General features: G+C 41.2%; 1 protein-coding gene across 46 annotated transcripts in view; it reads right to left on the reverse strand.

The window, feature by feature from the left end:
* Positions 1–21,560, reverse strand: part of ANK3 (ankyrin 3) — a 540,509-nt gene that overhangs the window by 182,900 nt on the left and 336,049 nt on the right. For 28 of the 46 annotated variants that reach the window (XM_043550306.1, XM_043550285.1, XM_043550284.1 and 25 more), the window contains 4 exons: positions 16,605–16,703; positions 5,373–5,558; positions 4,788–4,811; positions 3,501–3,599 (listed from right to left, as the gene is read on the reverse strand). In XM_043550306.1, the coding sequence (XP_043406241.1) occupies positions 3,501–3,599; positions 4,788–4,811; positions 5,373–5,558; positions 16,605–16,703 (408 nt within the window). The remainder of the gene's footprint in view (positions 1–3,500; positions 3,600–4,787; positions 4,812–5,372; positions 5,559–16,604; positions 16,704–21,560) is intronic. The other 18 variants (XM_043550311.1, XM_043550307.1, XM_043550308.1 and 15 more) reach the window with 1 other exon arrangement.

Genomic DNA, 21,560 nt, shown 5'->3' on the forward strand with positions numbered 1-21,560 from the left:
AAGAAGCAGTTCAGGGCTCTGAGTCACCCCGTCAGCCCCACTGTTCTTCCAGGCAGACATCCCTGTGTCAGCACTTCTTCAGTTAATTGAACAGTCTGCTTGCTTTTGTACTCATGACAACAGCTGATGGAACTTCAGAAGACTGAGGGTTTTTTTTTTTTACTGCTTTTGATCTGCTCCTTGATCAGTGTCCCTAATCCAAAACTGAGTTGCTGAGGCATAAGATCTATGATTATTTTAATATATTAGGCCTTGTATGAGACTGGTTAGTAACACTAATCCCTCCCCTAGTTTCTGAAGTGGGACAGGGTTGACCTCAGGCCCCTCCTTCCCTTGCCCCTTTAATTAGCACTTGTCAATATTTGAGACTGAGCTTCATGACAGCTTTACATTTCCTAATACTGCAGTTAACGTTAGTACATTTAGTGGTCATGAAAATAAGAGACCAATATTACTAGCGAAAGCCATGGATAACATGGTTAGCAGCTTGCAGGCTTCCAAGAAACCTTGCAAACACATCTTAATCTTAGCCTGTGAACATCCTGTTTTCCAACCTCGGGCCTCTCCTAAAACGACACTGTAAATTACAGTTAATGATGGAATGTTCTAGTGATTTGGCAAACAGTCATTAGGTTGTGCCAGAGACTACTGAGCTCATTCATGACCTGTGTTAGAGTTGATCTTTCCCCTTGAATATTGCACTATGAGCTTGACTCAGTATCCCTTGGGAGTCTATCCATTGATTTCAAGAGGCATTGGATCAGGCCCTAAGAGAGTGTCATTCAGCTTCTGGAACTTAAATTATGTAGTAAAATGTTGAACAATACTGCAGCGAACACACTGTAGCCAACAACAGAACCTGAGTGAACCCTTTTCACCTCAATACCTACTGATAGCTTATGGATGAAAGGATGTCTCAAATTGTAATTAGAAAGTACTGTACTCTATTCAAACCCTCCATTCATGTCTTGTCACCCTCCCCATCAATATTCTAATGATAATGATGGGAGATATGTGCAAGCAACATAGGGAGGCACAAGCCAAAAATCTGAAAAAGTGTTCAGTTTTTGACTTTCTGTTAAGTCCTTTGGGCCAGAAAATAACTATTTTTAAATAAACACAATTATTTTATTTTTCATTGGTTTACATTATTTATTATAAATCTTTTGTTAAAAAATCTGTGTTACTTAATAATATGGTAATTGATGTGTTTCAGATTTACAGCCTATCAAACTAAAAGGAAATTTCTACTCAGAACAATATTACACTTTTTATCTAGTGTTCTATGTCCCATGGTGCACACATTCAAAGTGGTAATACAGATTTTTGGTTGTAAAGAGTAAATCATCCTGATGTAAATGACGGAAGACTAAATTAAAAAAAAAAATTAAGAAGTCTCTTGCCCATGCCTCCCCACCTTCTATCATTCTCCCAGTTTCCTGCTTCCTCCGCACTTTTTGTCCCTTCCCCTTAAGTCTCCTGCCTATTGCATTCTCCCTCCTTATCCTCTATATTATCCTGTCCCTGCAGTCTCATTCCCTTCCCACACACATCCTTCTGTGTCCCTGCCTGCAATCCACATTCTATTGCCCCTGTATTCTCCCTCCCTTGCTACATTTTCTTGGCCCACCTACATTTCTCTGAGCCAGTCTCTCTCATATTCTGCTGTGTCTAGAGTTTCTCTTGCCAAAAGACTCCTTCCTAGCTTTCTTTACATTTCCCAAACATCTAGTCTTATTTCCTACCCCTCCAGATTTCCAGGTCCTTTATTATGTGCTGGCTGGATCTCTCTCACACAAAGTGAAGATGCAACTGTCATATTCACTAAGGGCACCCTGATTTCAAGTTAATTAGAAACAACTGGAGATGGCAGCCATTTTCAATAGGGGCAGCTTAATGGCCACCAGAACTGGATGCAGTACTCCAGTTGAGGCTTTATGAGTGCTGAGTAGAGTGGAAGAATTACTTCTTGTGTTTTGCATACAACACTCCTGCTAATACATCCTACAATGAGGTTTCCTTTTTTTGTAACAATATTACACTGTTGACTCATATTTAGTTTGTGATCTACAATAACGCCCAGATCCTTTCTACAGTACTCCTTTCTAGGCAGTCATTTCCCATTTTGTATTTGAACAATTCCTAAGTGTAGTACTTTGTATTTGTCCTGATTAGATTTCATCCTATTTAATTCATACCATTTCTCCATTTTGTCAAGAACATTTTGAATTTTAATCCAGTCCTCCAAAGCACTTGCAACCCCTCCCAGGTTGGTATCATCCTCACACTTTAAAAGTTTACTTTCTACACCATTAGCCAAATAATTTATGGAGCTATTGAATAGTACTGGATTCAGGAGAGGTCCCTGTGGGATCCCACTCAATATGCCCTTCCAGCTTGACTGTGAACCATTGATAATTACTCTCAGAGTATGCTTTTGAAACCAGTTGTGCATCCACCTTATAGTAGGTTCATGTAAGCTATATTTCCCTAGTTTGATTATGACAAGGTTATGTGAGACAGTAACAAAAGCCTTACTAAAGTCGAGCTTTATCACATTGACTGATTCTCCCCATCCACAAGGCTTGTTACCCTGTCAAAGGAAAATAGGCTGGTTTGACATGATTTGTTACCTTATTATCTTCTACATGCTTACAAACCGATTGTTTGATTATTTGCTCCATTATCTTACCGGGTACCGAAGTTAAGCTGACTGGCCTGATTCCCTGGGTGGTTGTCATTCCCCTTTTTAGAGATAGGTACTATATATTTGCCCTTTCCCCGTCCTCTAGGATCCCTCCTATCCTCCCCAAATTCTCAAGATAATCACTAATGGCTCAGACATATCTTTAGTCAGTTCCTTAAGTCAGGCCCTGCTGACTTCAAGACATCTAACTTGTCTAAGTAATTCTTAACTTGTTCTTTCGCTGCTTTAGCCTCAGATGCTATCCCATTTACATTGATGTTCACTGTGCTAGTTATGCAATCACAGCTTTTTTGGTGAAAACGGAAACAAAAACGGCATTTAACACTTTGGCCATTGCTGCGTTTTCTGTTATTGTCTTTCCTTCCTCATTGAGTAATGGGCATACACTAAGCTTGCTCTTCCTCTTGCTTCTAATACATTTATAAAATGTTTTCTTGTTAGCCTTGATGTCCTTAGCTAGTTTTATCTTGTTTGTGCCCTGGTCTTTCTAATTTTGTCCCTGCATCCCTATGTTGTTTATTTATAGGTCGTACTTTGACCTAGTTTCCACTTTTTGTATAACTCTTTTTTGAGTTTCAGATCATTGAAGATCTTTTGGTTAAGCCAGGGTGGTCTCTTGCCATACTTCCTATCTTTCCGGCACCAATACTGAGACTTACAATTATATCACAACAGTTGATCTACAGAGTCTACAGCCATGGTAAGAATAATGCATGAGTCCCTATCTCTGAATGGGAATGCTTCAAAAAGTTTCTTATACAACTTGAACATAGCTGTGAGATTTTACTCTTACCCTTGCAGTGAAGTCCACAGCAGCACTCCGATTTAATAGCAATGTAGCAACATTAATATTTCCATAGTGAGCCGCTATGTGGAGTGGAGTAAAACCACTCTGGGGGAAAAAAAGAAATTTAATTAATATTTTAATGTCTTCTTGTTCCTGCAATATTTGTCTGACAGCACTGACAAAAACTAGCAAGCAGAATATGCAAGTTAATATTCCATTCTGTCCTGATATTCACTCACTGACAGGTTACATGAAATCATATTACTAAGTAAAAGAGGGGAAAAAAATAACAAAATTATTCTACAAGAACAGGACTAGGATAAGACTTTTAGTTATTCTAGATAAACATCAGAAGACATCTGAATTTAAAAAATTATCCTTCTTTTAAGAGGAGAAATTAATTTCTAACCAGAAATATCTACTTGTTATCTGTATTATTTTAGCCTTGCAAGGAAAATTTTTCTTAGTGATTCTTTGCAGAAGTTCAGAAGCAAATCACTTCAAGACACTTGCTAACTAGATTTTATAAATTCAAAGAAACTGCTAATTAAAGCAATATCAAAGACCATTTTAAATTATTAATGTGGCTTTTTTTCAACGGTTAGTACTATAAAGATCACTCTCCTACTGTGGGCAATCACACTGGGTTATGTTAAGACACCACAAGTTGTCAGCCTAATTAGAAAATGCCTAGCCGATAACATCACTTCAGCAACCTTTTTTTACATATTTATGTAATTTTACTTCCTTTTAAAAAAATGCTAAAACATGCAGCAATTCAATCAGTCCCCCAAAAGTATGAAACCTTATGGGAACTAGATGCATTTCTGAATTGTTAGCAAGCCTTTTAGCCATGCTAGCTTTCACCGCCTCACTTAGAGAGTTTTGCAGATTTAGTACCACTGTAAGATCATTTAATTTGCTGACACCATCAAGGGTAAGTGTCATGCAGAAGCCTAAAGAATCAGTCCTGGATGCACAGGGTTGTCTGCAGCTCTTCACACAGATGATAAACATCTACAGTATTAGAACTTCAGAAACCTTCACTTTACGCAATATGACGCTTATATCGTAATTAGTTCCAAAGAATGCTTACTCTTACTTTTACAACCCTAGTTTTAGCTGCAGAAAGCCCTGGTAACTAAACTACAGTCTTCTCTAGCACATGCTACTTTGTTTAGTCTAAAGCAGGTATCTATCATATAAAAGGCAATGCAGAGCAGAGGAGAAAGAAATGATGCAGCAGCACTAAGTTATGAAAGAGTGATGATGCATATATATATTTATATATACCTCCGTTGTTCTATTCACCAGCATCTAGGTTAACACATTGGGAAGCAAAGAGGGGAAAAAATGAATGGTTAGTTGACCACTGGTGACATGGATGCAAAAAGCTTCATGACAGCTGTCTGGCAGGGAAGCTATGGTGAAAGCACAATCGGCACAGAAGGAAGCTAGACCGGATGGAAACTGAATGATCATCTATTTTAAATGTTAATTATTACACTTCTATAAGAGGTTTTAAAGTGATAGGATTACACACAATTTTAATCATATGACTATTTTATTAAATTACATTCTCTACTGCACTCTATTGATACTAGCCATCACTTCAAATACAACCAATCATTTGAATAGTATTTTCCTTGTTTGGTTGGTTTTCTATTTACATGCTCTCTACTCATGATAGTAACCCTGATTTTAAACAGAGGAGAAAAAATACAAATGAAACTGTATTACTTATCATGTGAAATAGAGGGGGCACAAGTGTAATTCCTTGAAGCAAACACTTTCTTAAAGGACCTCTTCGCCTGCTATAATCCATGTAGTTAGTACAAAGCTTTAGGCATGTCTCAGCCTATTTTTTTTACAACTAACCTTTGACTCCACATCTGCATTATGGTCATTCTGCAGCAACAGAGCAGCAGCCTTTGTGTCATCCTTGCGGGCAGCAATGTGGAGAGCAGGAAGACGGACTTTTCCCTTTGTATCATTTTCAAGCAACAGTGAAACCACCTGGTCATGACCTTGTTGCAAGGCTACTGCCAAAGGTGTGAAACCATCCTGTAAACAAATAATAATGACACTCAAAAGATATTCAAAGACTACCAGAACAAAAAGCAAACTGGTAACATATCAAAAAGAATAAAACTCAAAATCGGAGGTAATGTGTAAGGTGTTATGTGGAGTCCAGTCTACTCAAACTGAGTGTAACAGAGTTACAAGGCCATAAAACTAGAGCAAAGTATTAGTGAATCAGGTCCTAAGAGTTTCAATTAATCTGTGACTTAGGACTGGCTGTATACAAACATAAAAGAAGGAGACGACAAATAAGTGTATGAGGCTTGAAAGAACAACAAGAGAAGTTGCTAAAAGAACCAACACGGAAATATAATCAAGAATAAAAACTGAAATTATGTTGAATTATATATGTTAATTATGTCCTGTAGCAATGTATCTTCCTTCCCTAAAGAGCTGTTTGAAATAATTATATTTTTTCTGAATAAATTAAACTCATTTCTATACACTGCATTAATCTTTGAAATATGGGGAATTTAAAATCCACTGACACTTGCTAAGAATTTAAAGTCGTCTACTATGTAAATTATTTCATTCCAGCTACAAAGTTCATCTGCCCATTCATAAACACTAATTCTTAAGTGACATTTCATCCTTTCATCAACTGTACAGGAGTTATTTTAAAACTAGAAGAAATTGTAGACCAAGAAAATGGGGTAAATGGAAGAATTTGAGAGGTGAAAAACAGAATTAAGACAATGGCTTAACAAACTTTACAGTGGGTACCTCTAAATGCAGAAAGATGAGAATATTAGAAGCTCGTGGCTGATTTCGATATTTTCCCAAACAAACAACACTTTTAGCCAGTAGAGAGAGCACCATCTTGATGCTGACACTCCCAAAACTCAGGGGGCAAAAACTGTCAATCTTCCATGAAAACTTCCCAAAAAAAGATTTAGTTTTTTTGTCTGAATTTTTTAATGAAAATTTGAAAATTTTGCATTTCAACTTTGCTACATTTTGATGGAAAAAATCTCTCTCTCTCTCATTCCCCCTCCATTCCTCTATTAAAAATGTATGGGAGAGTAAGTCGGGGGGGGGGGAGGGGGAGAGAATGTGTGTATGTAAAAAAGTGAGAAAAAACGGTGATGGTAGTGGAAACACTTTCTCCTGCTTTTTTTCCCCACTTTAAAAAAAGTTAGTTATTTTGTGTTAAATGAGAAAAAGTGTTAACTTTTTAGAAACAAAAGTAACATTCCTAAGACTAATGCCTAAAAGTTAAATTCTTACTTTCTCTTATTTTTTTCACAAAAAGCCACATAAGCCCCACCCCCTTTTACGAAAGAAAAAGGGGAGAAGAGTAAAAAATGAGAGAAAACACGCATTTCCCCACAATTCTGAAATCAAAATAATTGAAAATACCCCAAACTGTTTTTACACTAAAATTTCTTATTTAATTGTTTTACATTAAATAATTCCACCAAAAATGAATTTTTTTTCCAAAAATTTCATTTGTCAAAACCCAATTTTTTGATGACAAAATTTTTTATTGAAAAAATACACTGGAATAAACATGGCAATTTCTGGGATCGCATTTCACTGTCATATCAGCAGAATCTGTGATTGTGGACAGCCCAATGAATTAAAAAAAACCCAACAAGTTATTTTGTTTCTGCACACAAATTTAACAAACTAAACATTTCTGAGGTTGAAGAAATTATGCTAGCGATGGAGATTTAAAAAAAAAAATCCTTTCCATCAATCACTTTTTGGATTGGAAAGTACAAGGACCACAATGTCAAAAGGAAGGCAATTTAGAGCATTTCTGACTTGAGCAATACCAGGAGTCTTGAAAAATTTCCAGCTCATTTCAAAACGTAAGAGTTTTGGATATGTTCTAGATAAGGTTTTGAGATCACCCATTAAAATCTGGACAGCTAGTCAAGGTAGAAAGATGGCCCCTCCCACTAATGTAATGCTCTGTGAATAGCGAGGATATGTGTAATATGAATGGGCAGGAAAGTTAGCTACTTCAGTTCTGGCCCTTCTCAAAGAGAACATTGGTTAGAAAATATAGACAAGATTCATCCTCAGAAGATGGGGCAGCAAGCGCACAAGAACATAACATTTGAGATGTACTAAGTGTGAATGGCAATGGCTTGCAGAGGCATGAGGGCAATGTGGCTGGGGAGTACAGAAAGTTATATCAGTCCACATTTCTAAACCCCTTGGCAAGGAGGGATGTAACCAGTACAAATCAGAGAGCCCTGTTAATTTTTTTTTTTTTTGAGGCAGGAGAAAATGGTTCAGATTGAAGGGAGGAATGAAGGGAAAGGAATGAGAAAAGGAAAAGGGGTAAGTGAAGATGAAAAAAATGTTGAGAGGGATTGGCCGTGGTGAAATCTCATCATTTTTCTGTGTGTGATGTCAACACCAATCTATTTATATAACTACCTACCTACCTAGATTTCTGGCCTATCACCATGGTAACTAGACCCTTGATGTGATGGCTCATAACTTTTCTTTCTTGTACAGTAAATATTGCCATTTTGAACTTGAGCTACTGTATGAACACATCCATGGGATCTCCCAAGGTATCCGAATGGCACATTGTGACGTTTAATGCATATAGCCAATTTTCTAAGCAAACAGTGCAGCTAGAGATTTATTTGAGAACCCCTTTAGATTCATTTCTGTGTAAGTCACATACTAAATATTTTCAGTCAAGTGATGGTATGTTTAGTTGGGCTCCCCGACTCTACAGTGAGGAATTCAGGTACAGCAAAGCAACCTTTGTCTTTACATTATATTTTTCACCCCAGTATCTGTATTATTTGTATTCCTGTGTCTTTTTCCTGTAAGTACAGTGCCCCTGAAAAATAGAGAAGCCCCATGTGGTCAGAGGCAATGTGGAATAAGATGTCAAATGTCTTTTGATGAGAGCATTGATTTCTCAAAATGAGGAGTACCCAATGTTTTCAATAGTCAGCCATGTGAGTAGCCAGTTGATTCACCTGCAAAAAAAAAAAAAAAAAAAAAAGCACGTTCTCTAGCAACAAACTCCTCTGGTCAGGCCTTCCCTGCAGTTTATGGTTCCTTCGATTTCTAGTGGCTTCTAAATGCTAATTTTAAAAAAAGGTCACTAAGAATGTATTTTCCCCTTTCTGCACACAAGGGGAAAGAGGGGTGTGTGTGATTTGAGCAGCTTCCTATAACCTCCGTTTCTGAAGATCTACAAAGGAATGGCCCATCTGTTCTGTATACAAGAAAATTACTTATCTTATAGTAACTGGAGGTTCTTTGAGATGTGTGGCCCCTATCAATATTCCACTATGGGTACACATGCACTCCATGTGCCCAGAGCTGGAGAATTTTGGTCTCTGTTGGTCTGCACATGCACCAACTGCCTCTCCAGTTCCTTCTCCACTGCAAGTCAGACAAGATCTGAAGCAGAGGAAGACGAGGGTGGGTAATAGAGTACAGATTGGGACAAAGCATCTGGAAGAAACTCCAGTTACTATAAGATAAGTATGTTTCTCATCTTCAAGTGCTGGTCTCTATGTGTATTCCACTGTCAGTGACTGGCAAGCAGTACTCAAGTAGCAGGAAAGTGTGAGGTCATAGATGGCAGAGCCTAACTAAGGACTGGAATACTTGTGGCACCTTAGAGACCAAACAATTTATTTGAGCATAAGCTTTTGTGAGCTACAGCTCACTTCATTGGATGCTTATGCTCAAATAAATTGGTTAGTCTCTAAGACGCCACAAGTACTCCTTTTCTTTTTGCGAATACAGACTAACACGGCTGCTACTCTGAAACCTAACTAAGGACTGCTGTTCCAAAAGATGCATCAGCAGAGGAATCCTGTACCAAGGCACAGTGTCTAGCAAACATGTGGACCGACCTCCCTGTAGCTCCCTTACGAATATCAAGTAGAGTTGTTGCTTGCACTACTGTGGAATGAGTTCTTACCCCATAAGGAGGGGGAAGACTAGACAGCTGATAGAGCAAAATACAGACTGAGATCCATTTCAAGATTCTTTGAGAGAATATAGCCTGACCCTTTCCGCAATTGTGACAAATATTCTAGGGGATTTCCTGATTGTTTTCGTTCTCTGCAGATAAAAGGCTAAGGTCCACTGAACATCGAGGGATGAGCCTCCTTTCTTCTGAGGATGCATGAGGTTTTATGAAGAACATAGATAAGTGGATAGACTGATTCAGAGACTGCTTTGGGGGTGAATTTAGGATCTAAACATAATGAAACCTTGTCCTTATGAAATATCAGGAAGATTCACCATCAATGCCCCAGGCTCACCAACCCTCTTTGCTGAGGTGATAAGTTACCAGGAATGTGACCTTCATGGATAGGAGAGACATGGAGCAAGAAGCTAATGGTTCAAAAAGAGGCTTAGTGAGTACTGAGAGAACAAGGTTCAAGTCCCATTGAGAGGTAGGATTTTCTTTAATAGGTGGAAAGGTTGCAATTAGGTCTTTGCACAATCTGCTAGTCAGAGTGTGCGTGAAGATCACGTAGTCCTGCGAAGGCAGATGATAAGCACTGATTAACTGCCAGTGAAGGTCTTTGATGCACCCAGATAGAGAAATGCTTCCACTTGGCTAGGTAACATTTCCTTGTGGAATCCTTCCTACTATTAGAAAGGTTGTTTTGTACAGCTTCACAACATGATTGCTCTAAGGACAATGCCCATCCAAAAAACAGGCTCTGAGATTAAACAGTCATGGGTTGGGATGCTTGATCTTGTCACTCACCTGAGTCAGGAGATTGAGAAACACAGGAATAAGTGCCCAAGACAACATGTGTAGTAGGCTTGGGAACCAAAACTGTCTGGGCCAGTTGGGGGCAATGGAAGTAGCTCATGCCCTGTCTTGTGATATCTTGCACAAAACTCGAGACAGGCATGATAGTGGAGGGAAGGCATAGTTCAGATGATCTGACCAGAGAAGGAATAGAGTATTGCACTGTGGTGGTGACCCAGGGCTTCTCTGGAACAGCGTATGTTGCACTTCCCATTTGTTTGGGAGGTGAACAGCTGCTTGATGGGTGTCCCTCAAAAAGCAAACATATTTTTTTTACCACAGAGTCATGAAGCTCCCACTCATGATCAACTGTAAAGCATCTGCTGAGCGAGTCCTCTAGCATATTCTGGTTTCCTGGGAGGTAGACTGCCAACAGGGTAATCTGATAGCCGATGCACCAGTTCCATAGACTGACTGCTTCTGCACACGGGGTTGGATCTCACTCCTCCCGGTTTGTTGATGTAAACGATGGTTGTAATGTTGTCTGATGTTACAAGGTCATGGTGACCTTGAATGAATGGGAGAAAGATTTTCCAAGTCCTTCAAACTGCTCTTAACTCTAGAACATTAATGTGTATCCTGGGTGGTCAAGATACTTAGGTGCCTTGCACTGTATGGTTGTCCATGTGAGCTCCCCAACACAACAGGGATGCATCAGTAATGATCATCCTGTCTGAACAGAGGCGAGGAAAGGAAAGTCGATGCAAACCTGACAGGGATTCTTCCTCCATGATACCACTTTGGTGGGACAATCACTATGGTGCTAATGGACTGTCAGTTTGGTTAGTACACAGTTTGAAGCCATGCTTGTAGGAAACAAAGATGGAATCTTGTAGAAAGCATGATGTAAGTGAATGAGGCCATATGGCCTGGGAGAGAGAGAGAGAGAGAGAGGTCTTGACAATCACTCTGGGGTTTGTTATGATCTGGTCTATGATAAGTTCATAGCCTGAAACCTCTCTCTCAAAAAGTAAGCCCTTGTCATGATGGAATTTAAGGCTGCCCCAATGAAGTGCAAAGTCTGTGTAGGGGTGAGAATGGATTTTTTGATGTTTACACTGACCCCCAGAGAACATGAGTTGTAGCATTATCCAAGTTGACGCCTGAGCACCTTGGTGCAACCTGATGACAGGAAGATAATCCTTGAGGCAGGGGAAGATGATGAAACCATGGCCTCTTGACATAGGCTGCTATGACAGAGAACATCTTGGTAAAGACCCTGGGGGCAACAGCAACACCAAAAGGGAGTACCCTGTCCTGAAAGAGGTCGGAGCCAACAATGAATCTTGGAAAGCATCAGTGAGATAAATTTCCACATGAAAGTAGACATCCTTCATGTTGAGAACTGTAAACCACATCTTTTTCCAGGGATGGAATTATAGATGCCAATGTGACCATACAAAACTTGAATTTGCAAAAACGGTTTTGAGATAGCAGAGGTTCAGAATGGCTCTCCAACCACCTTTCTTTTTGGAGATTAGGAAATTTGTTGAGTAAAACCCTTCTCTTGATACTGAACAGGAACCTGCAGTATTGCTCCCCAATGTAAGAGAGACTGCATTTCTTGTTTGACAATGTTCTCATGAGAGTGGCTGTGTAGAGGAGGTGGGGAAAGGGGTTTTGGAGGGGATAGGGATGCAAACTCTATAGCCAGAATGGATGACACTGAGCACTCATTTGTCTGTTGTTATTGCACTCCAGATGTTGATAAAGAATGCTAGATGCAAAAGGTGCATGGGAGTAATGAGCTGTTGCATTCAGTGGTTCGCTGCTTTCAAGCTCCCATCAAAAATAATGTTCAGCTGAGGTCTGGGATTGGCATGAGGAACCTGCTGCAGCCACAACTCCCAGCAAATCACAACTGCAGTAGTCATTGTCCTGGAAGATGCATCAGCCGCATCTACTGCTGATTGGAGAGTGGTCCTGGCAACAATTTTGCCTTCCTCTATGAGAGCCTGGAAACTAGCTCTGTCCTGCTGTGGGAGAGATGGTCAATAAAGTCCACAAATTTAGAATAGCTCAGGGACTTGTACTTAGCCAGTAGTGCTTGGTAATTGGCTATCCTGAACTGGAAGACGGCGAAAGAAAAGATGTTCCTTCCCAACAAGTTGAGATGCTTGCCATCTTTTTTAACCAGGGTAGATTGGGGTGTTGCTGCCTAGATCTCTTTGTGGCAGCTTAGACCACCATTCTGCCCTCTTGGTTGGGACATAGTGCCATTTCTCTGTCTTTTTAGGGGTAGGAGCACAGGTAGCTGGGGTATGCCAGACTATCCCAGTGGGCTCCAGGATGGCTTTGTTAACTGGAGCTCAATTCTACTGGAGTTGGAGTACTGAAGGATGTTCAGGAGCTTGTGTTTAGGATTGTAAATCTCATCAAGAAGAATCTGAAGCTCCCCTGCAATTCTGCGAAGGAGATCCTGGAATTCCTTGTAATCATCAAGGTGGGATGGAGACCTTGGAGTTACTGCCTCATCTGGCAATGAAGACAGCAATCCCATTGGATCTGGTCAAACCGCCAGGTCCGACGTATACTTCTTGTCCTCCTCCTTCTCAGTAGGATCTGGGAACAGTGCCAGTGGTCACCTCAAAGGGGACAAAAGGGGAGACTCCCTAGCAGACCAGACTGACTCTATGGGATAGTACTGGTCCCATGGGCCCCAGCATGGACAATAGTACGGATAATAGGATGGACTGAACAGGGGTTGCAGTGGTCCCAAGGTATGGCGTGCTAACAGTTCCAGGGTGGATGAGGTGAAGGTTGGTCCCAAGTTGCCTCAGGTCTTCTGACCAGGAAGGAGGGCATAATGGTTCATTGGGCAGTTCAGAATCTCCTGATGAGGAGAAAACTGATTCCGATCCCAACGGCAGTACCGACAAAGGCACTCGAGGGAAATCATAGCCCAAAGATGGAATGGAAAACAAATTCCTTCCAAAAGCCAGCTCCCCTAATGGAGTCAGAACCTCTCTCAAAAGGAAGGGACCTGAAGGAATGGGAGACTCTGGGTCTGGGAGAATGAAGATGTCCTCAGGAGGAGCATAGGTCCTGGCTCTTCCTGGAGTGAGAGGGGTCTTGTGTGCCCGAACCACCAGAGCCGCTGTAGAGAGAGTCTGAGTCACAGCCATTGAAGACAAAGATGGAACTGTGGGTAACTGATGCTTTTGTGGACAGGTTGTCATTGGTGCCAGCTGGTGCCAGGGTTTGTGCTTGGGAGGTACTGGAACCACCAATACCCCCAGATCACAAACCAGAGGCAGTTGAGCACTAGACTTGTGAGCTTTCTTATCATGCCTCTGAGACTTAAAATGTATTAAGTTCTCTTGGGCTGAGCTAGTGCCTGGTTTAGGAATGGCTAGAAAAGACTTCTTCGAAGTGCATTTGGAGGAAGACAGCTTCAGGCTTATGAGAATGCTCCCTGCTCTCCCAACAAGACCCCACCAAGGAATCTGTGGGGGGTAGACTGCTTCACTCCTGATTCAGACCTTGTGGCAGGATGCACACTCCTTGCTGAGTCAGACTGGTGTACAGGGCAGAGGCAGGTCCCCCTGCCTGGGTCTGATTTAGGCCTCATGGCCTTTTCCATCAGGTACTTCCTAAGGCAAAGTTCCCACCTTTCCCTGGTACAACTGGGGAACAAACAGCAGATGCTGCACCTTGCTGCAATGTGGGCTTTCTTGAGGCAGTACAAACAGCGTTGGTGGTTGTCACTGATTGAGAAAGATTGCAAGCAGGAAGCACAAATTTTGAAGCTTGGAATCCTGGGCATAGTTCATTACCCAAATTGGGTACAGTGGGTGGGGGTTCTCTCCAGGTTGGGGAAACTAACTGTGTAACAGTAAAACTAACAGATAAAAACTTTAATTATCTAGACTATAAAAACTATTTACAGATATCTAAATATATTTGCCACAGATAAACAAGCTGAACCTTCGGACACTGAAGTTTCCAGCCCAGCCCATGCAGCAGTGAGAAGGAACTGAAGAGGGAGTCAGTCCGCCCCACCCTTTATCTCCTCGACTGGAGGCACAAGGAGAGCCAAGGCGCATTGAGGACCAACAGACACTGCTTTCAAAATTCTCTGGCTCTGGACACATGGAGTACATGCGTACCTCAGTGGAATACACACAGGGACCAGCACTTGAAGAAGAAAAAGTGATTACTGTAATACTGACAAGTAAACTATGATTGAGAATATTACCACAGACATAAATGCATTTCCACCATGTGCCATCTGAAGATGTGACCCACAAACTGCAATTGCAAGTAACTATCTATATGTCATCTGTTCTGGAAGTAGGAGCTACACTTTAACAACAACAACAAAAGTTAAAGAAAACAGTTGTCTCTTCGTCAGTTATTTTAAGATAAAAACAAAACAGTTTAAAGGTTTTATTTTTGATTAACATTTGTTATGTGGTGATAATTTGGTACCAAAGAATATAACAATATAAGTGATAAAAGAAAATAGACATATTAAAACCTTAATAAAAGCAAAGATATACATACACAAGTGCTAGGGCTACATTAATCACTTGTGTAATTCCATTAACTTCTCCTGGGGTGAAATTAGATGGTACTATATAATAAAATTTCCCCCAAATCTATTTGAAACTACACTCATATGGTAAGGTCAAGAAAGCAAGCAGATACATAACAGCTAGAAAGGAATATGTATGTATAATTTTATAGACATATTTTCAAAATGCTGATTTAGCATTTTGTGGAAACACATCAGTTTCGTTGAACATCTGATGAAACTCTACCTGCAGTCCTGCCAGCTTGCTTCCTGAGCTGCTGGGCAGCGCAAGTTTCTAGGCAGACGCCTCTCAAGACAATTTGCTGCCGTAGGCAAGCTTCAGTGTGCAAACCTCCCTGCCTCCCCCACCCCAAATACCCCAGATAACAGTGGTTATACACTGTTGGGGCACCAGACTTTGCGGGGGGGAGGGAGGGCAGGGCGCTACAAGCCTTCTGATGGTTTGCTGGTTATGGTAGAAAGGGGTGGGGGTGGGTGGAAGTGCCAGGATGCAGTGCCACACACCTCAGGCTTGGTACGGCCAACCCTCCATCAAGGGGGGAGTGGGGGGGGTGGCCAAGCCAAATTTCAGTGAGTGGCATTGCGACTTGGCACACAGGATCCATCCACAAAACCAGACCCTGGAAACCCTGGGGGAATCTCAGAACTTTCACACTTCCCACAAAATAAAAATTCCAACTTTTGATCAGCTCTATTTATAGTATGTAAAAGCTTTAACTTCAATGTTTGGGGGTTTTAGTAATCTTATACAAATTACTGTAAAAAGGAAGTTTGCTAAAATGGAACCTTAATTATAAACTAATTGCTATTAAGTTTTGAAACAATTTCAATCCATTAGAAATTAATTTTGTTTTCTGTAGTATTGACTTCAGAAGAAAAAAAGTGAAAAGTTTTACTTAAATACAGCATAGACATTAGTACACATTTTAATACATGCTGGTACAATAAACTAGTTTTACATGGAAGCCACTTAACTGTTTTTTACAGTCTTCTAAAACCTAGATGGTTTTTTTAAAACAATTTCCCTGATAAAATTAAAATTTAACAGCAGCAGAGTGTATTATGAAATTATAGAAAGAACAAACATTCAAATTGGCACTCATAGCTAAATTTGAGACATTTGAAAAAAATTGTTTGTAAAGGAGATATAAGTGAATTGTATTTAAAGTATATGAATATTTCTGGTGCTGCTATGACTATGAATATTTTACACTTTCAGGTACTCATAATGAGGTTAGTATTATCTCCCTTTTAGTGACAGAAAAAAGGACACCGAAAGGTTAGGAATTTGCTCATGGTTAAGCAAGTCAGATAGAGAACTCTTGTTGCCTGATCCCCAACCCTCTGCTCTAATAATTTGTCCACTACCTATGATTACAATGATCAATCTATTAAAAATGCTTTATTCAATGTCATTATTATAGTGTGATTATTTATATTTATTGTTAAAGACTAAGGCACAGATTTTTAAAGATAGTTAGGTGTTGCTGCACCCAGCATTGCAACACTTAAATACATTTAAAAATCTGGGCCTTAACTACTATAAATTATTAAAAACAATGAAAAGTCAATAGCTCAAAATTCATTAATAAGATTCCTAGAGGGAGCAATTTATTAGTTTGTAATTCTCTCTGTGAAGGACTGATGCAAAACTCCATTTGTAAAAGCTGGTGAGAAAATCCTTTGAAGTACATTAAACTTTATTTATATGAAGCAAAACTTGATATTTTACCTCAGTAGCAAGGCTCTGACTTGCACCATTGTCAAGAAGAAACTTAACAACTTCCAGGTGATTTTCTTGGGCTGCCATATACAATGGCGTGAAACCATTCTGAAATAGAAAAACATATTGTATAAATATTGTCTATAGTGTGCTAAAACAATAGAGTTTATTACATACCATTCATAATCCACGCCTTCCACAAATATGCCTTGAATACCAAAGATCTGCTGCGCTCAGGTCGATGGGTAAGAATAGCACTGCTTCTGCCCATATAGAAGTTAATGGCAAAACCTTCATTGACTTCAGTGGGAACAGGAGAAGGTTTCAGATGCTACAATACTGTGGACAGGGGGCATGATGTAAGCTCTTGACCGGATAGGTTTGTCTAAGTGAACTCCTTACAGCCAGCTGGGAATGTTTTCCCTTTCTTTCAAATGTGAATATAGAAGATTAAAATCAAAGTATCCAGGCAAAACCATTCTGGATAGAAGGCCAAAGTGGGCAGGAAAATATGATACACATCTCAAGGGGATCCTGGGGGCAATGACCCTTTGGAAAATTAGGGCAATTTTTGATCATCTTCCCATTTTTTTAAATTGTCTGTATGTGTGTCCATCCCTTTTCTCCTAAAGACTTCAGATTTTCCTATGATTTCTCTCTTCAAACAACTGAAAGAAGGGGGACTGTCCCTGTGCTCAACCAGTTATCTCTTTATAGGTACCATGAGATCTCAGGGTCAGCAAGACTTAGTGATCTTAAATAGGGATTTCTTCAGCATTTCCAAACAAGTTAAAGCTGTTCCTCAGATTACAATTGAGTGAGTGACTTCAATCAATAGAATACCCAGTCTGCACATTTCAAACTAATTCAACAATACTACTAAGATGAGTAAAAAGAAAAGGAGTACTTGTGGCACCTTAGAGACTAACAAATTTATTTGAGCATAAGTTTTCGTGAGCTACAGCTCACTTCATCGGATGAGTGAGTTTCTAACCAACAATTCTTAGGCGAGTGAGTCTCCTTTTACAATCAACACTTCTGTTAGTGCTCCAATAATGAGGAACACAATATTTCAGGGGCCTGGGGGTGGGGTGGGAGGGTCATTCCATTTGGTACTTTTGTACATTCCATAGTACTTTGCTTTGGAGATTAACATTAAACCCTTGTATGATTTTTCTCCAAGTCTCTAACATTACGTGGATTTCCAAAATCCATAGCATCAGTAATTCTACTCATAAAAATAAAATGGCCTAATGGGTTTAAAAAATAGCTGTGCTGTGCTCAAGCCACCTGTAACGCAACTTAACAAGCCTGCTGATTTGCATTTTGAAGTGGCTTAGGCTGAGATGGCCTTGATTATACAGCAAAACAGGAAAGATTTAATCTCTTTAAATTACCTACTGGTTACTCAAAAATGTCACATCCTGCATTTTAAGCAACTATCAAAGGGTTGCAAAATGAATTCCTATTGCATAAATAAAAACAACAACATAATTAAGATCAACAATCTTTCCTTCCTTCCTCTGACCTATTATTATGTGTTTATATATTTCACACTGAGACCACTGTCCTTTGAAATGACCTCAGGTGGATTGTGTGTTTCCCATTTCCTCTCAGGTTACCCAGACTTGTAAGTGGCATGATACAGCTCACGATGTATTACTGTAACTGTTTTCATTTTAATACGAAATGATCTGGAAGGATCGTGCACTTTACTGGTAAAAGTGCTGACTCAAACAGGTTCCCGGATTTGGGCCCTCAGAGCGAAGAGGATCATCTCACAAGATGCTTTAAATGAACAATTGCACCACTTCAGTCTGGGACTGGGAATGAAAGCCAACACAAACTATACTATCCCAAAAGTGGTGGAGAGAAGTGACTGACATTACAGAAATACATTACATAAATAAAAGTTATTAGGCTACTGGTTCACATCTGTGTCATTTCACTGTAGCTCTTCATCTGACTATTGGATCTGAAGAATCATCCTTCCCTTTCTTCTTTGGGCAAATTATAGCTGAGTTACAGTTACTTTAAGCAACTCTGATGGCCAAAAATGTTGATGTCCGCTTAGGTACAGTAAAGTTTTGAGAGGACCACAACCACTAAGCACAAACAATATTAAGAATAGTGCAAAGAAAATAAAAAAGGAGACTTTGAGTAGGCCTTTCAAAATTCCCATCATGTAGCCTAAAAGAAAACAAAAAACTTTATTTGCATTTAAACAGCATACTGACTCAGCCTCTGTCTAGTGCAGAGGTGGGCAAACTACGGCCCGCGGGCCACATCCGGCCCATGGTACCCTCCTGCCTGGCCCCGGAGCTCCTGGCCTGGGAGGCTAGCCCCCTCTCCCGCTATTCCCCCTTCCCCACAGCCTCAGCTCACTGTGCCGCCGGCGCAATGCTCTGGGCTGGGGGGCTGCGAGCTCCTGGCGCAGCGCAGCTGCAGAGCCCGGCCTGACCTGTGCTCTGTGCTGTGTGGCGGCGCAGCTATAGCGCCGCCAGCCACCGGTGCTCCAGGCAGCGCAGTAAGGGGGCAGGGAGCAGGGGGGGTTGGATAGAAGGCAGGGGAGTTTGAGGGGGTGGTCAGGGGCCGGGGGTGTGGATAGGTGTCGGGGCGGTCAGAGGGCGGGGAACAGGGGGGTTGAATGGGGGCAGGGGTCCTGGGGGGGCAGTCAGGAAGGAGAGAGGGGGGTAGATGGGGCGGCGGGGGGCAGTCGGGGCAGGGATTCCAGGAGAGGTCAGGGGACAGGGAGAAGGGGTGGTTGGATGGGGCAGGGGTCCCGGGGGGGGCAATCTGGAATGAGAGGAGGAGTTGGATGGGGCAGTGGGGGGGCAGTCAGGGGTGGGGAGTCCGGGGGACAGGGAGAAGGGGGTGGTGGATGGGGCAGGAGTCCCTGGGGGACCATCAGGGGACAGGGAACGGGGCGGTTGGATGTGGTAAAAGTCCCAGGGGGGTCATCTGGGGGTGAGAAGCAGGGCGGGTTGGATAGGGGTCAGGGGCCGGGCCATGCCTGGCTGTTTGGGGAGGCACAGTCTCCCCTAACTGGCCCTCCATACAATTTTGGAAACCCGATGTGGCCCACAGCCCAAAAAGTTTGCCTACCTCTGGTCTAGTGTTTAACAGGGGTGCACACAGGTCCTCATGTCCTGGATGTTTGTTCAGGCTGGGAACGAAGATCTGTGCTTAGGATATGGCTGTCCCCAAACTTCCCTCTCTTCCATGATCTCTTTAGTCCTTACTCTTTCTGTGAAGTTCCCTGAGGCTTCAAGCTCCATCCCACGCTACACTCCCACCTACCAGAAGTAGTGGTAGCAATAAGTGGGTTCTCAACTCTGTCAATGGCAACATGTGCAGGTTGTGTATCTGAGCTGGAGCTTGGTAGTTCTATTCAAATACTGTGTTTAATGTACTCTGGAGAACTTGTAGAAGGGGAGGACACAAAGTATGAGAGAAATTTGGAGGGAATGATACTGGTCCCAAAGAGACCATATATTTTACCATTACTGGAGAAGATATTTCTCCTCCTAGGACATCAAAGCTGTTTTAGGAGTGCTGAAGGAGTCATGGCATTGGAAGCTCTAAAGTCCTCAGAGGAGTCACAGGGCAGAAAGGAGCTGGAAGCTTGAGGGTCGGTCGCTGGGGAGGCAGTTAGAAGTCAGGCCACATGATGGTGGTAGGGGTGGGGAAAATGTGGAGAAAACCCACAGGAAAGGGAGAGAGGGAGCAGATGTGCACACGTACTTAGAACTTTAGAACTTGAATGTTATGTGAAGCTGAATGGCAGTCAGGTTCCAAAGAACATTCTGGATAGCAAGATACTAGTGCTAACAAGTGTTTATTATTCATTTCTGTGAACAGAGCTAGTGTCTGAAACAAACAGATTTGGAGTTAATTTGGGGCTGGGGAACACGAGGAAGCTATATAATAAACACAGCGTTAGGGCCTGATATTGTTTCCACTGAATTCAGTGGGATGTTTGCAATTAATTTCAGTGGGAGTAGAAGTAGACCCTTCTTTTGTATCATGCTGCCTTTCATAGTCTGTATCCCCAAATAGAGAGTTAACTAATAACAGTTATAAAGCGAAAATAAATTATAACAGCCAAGGAAGAGGAAAATTAAGAGATGCAAACAAAACAGAAAAGATAGGTTTCAGCTGGCATTTTTAAACAGTAGTGATGCAATGAAGTAGGGAGGTACCGGAAGGCTCTCCCACCTGTCAAGAACTCTAGCGGGAGAACATCAGGACTGGCAAGACTGTATGAAGGCACAAAGAGCAGGAAGAGAGGAAGGAGCAGGGAAGGGAGCAAAGAGGGACAAGTCTCTCAAGAAGACTAAAACAAAAACAAGTTCAGGAATTTTTAAGCTGGATCTCACAAATACAGGAAGACAATGAAGACACTCAGTGGAATTGGGAAAAACGTCGACATTTATTTGTGTAAGCAAGTGGGCAGCAAATTTCTGGACTCTGGAGGGTTAAGGGAAGCCATGTAGAAGCGAATTATAATAGTCATGGTAACAAAAGAGCAGGCATGGATGAAGATTTTGACCAATGTGGAAATAAGATAGTGGCCTATGGTGCATGTTCAGACAAAGAATATGTGGTGGGACAAGGAAACTTCACTGTCCAGAATGCAAAGCATATGGACAATGGAGACGAACAGGAAGTTGGAGATAAGGACAGATATAAAAGTGATGGAGCTGAATTTGAGGTGGTTCTTCTTGCCCAAGAGAAGTATTTCTATCTATGAGATGTTTAGCAGAACAAAGTTGAGGTCAAGCACAAATTTACGTGGCCAGTGTAGTCTGCATAGTCAGTTAATGTTTGGATATTTTGATATTTTGATCCAATTCAGGAAAATATCACTATTGAGGACAGCACTTAAGTAGGTGTTTATAACCTACTGGAGTCAATAGTTAAAGTTAAACAGGTGCTTCACTACTTTCCTGAGTAAGAGCCTGA

The sequence above is a fragment of the Chelonia mydas genome, chromosome 7 (genome assembly GCF_015237465.2).
Source record: "Chelonia mydas isolate rCheMyd1 chromosome 7, rCheMyd1.pri.v2, whole genome shotgun sequence".
In the NCBI taxonomy this organism is placed as follows: domain Eukaryota; kingdom Metazoa; phylum Chordata; order Testudines; family Cheloniidae; genus Chelonia; species Chelonia mydas.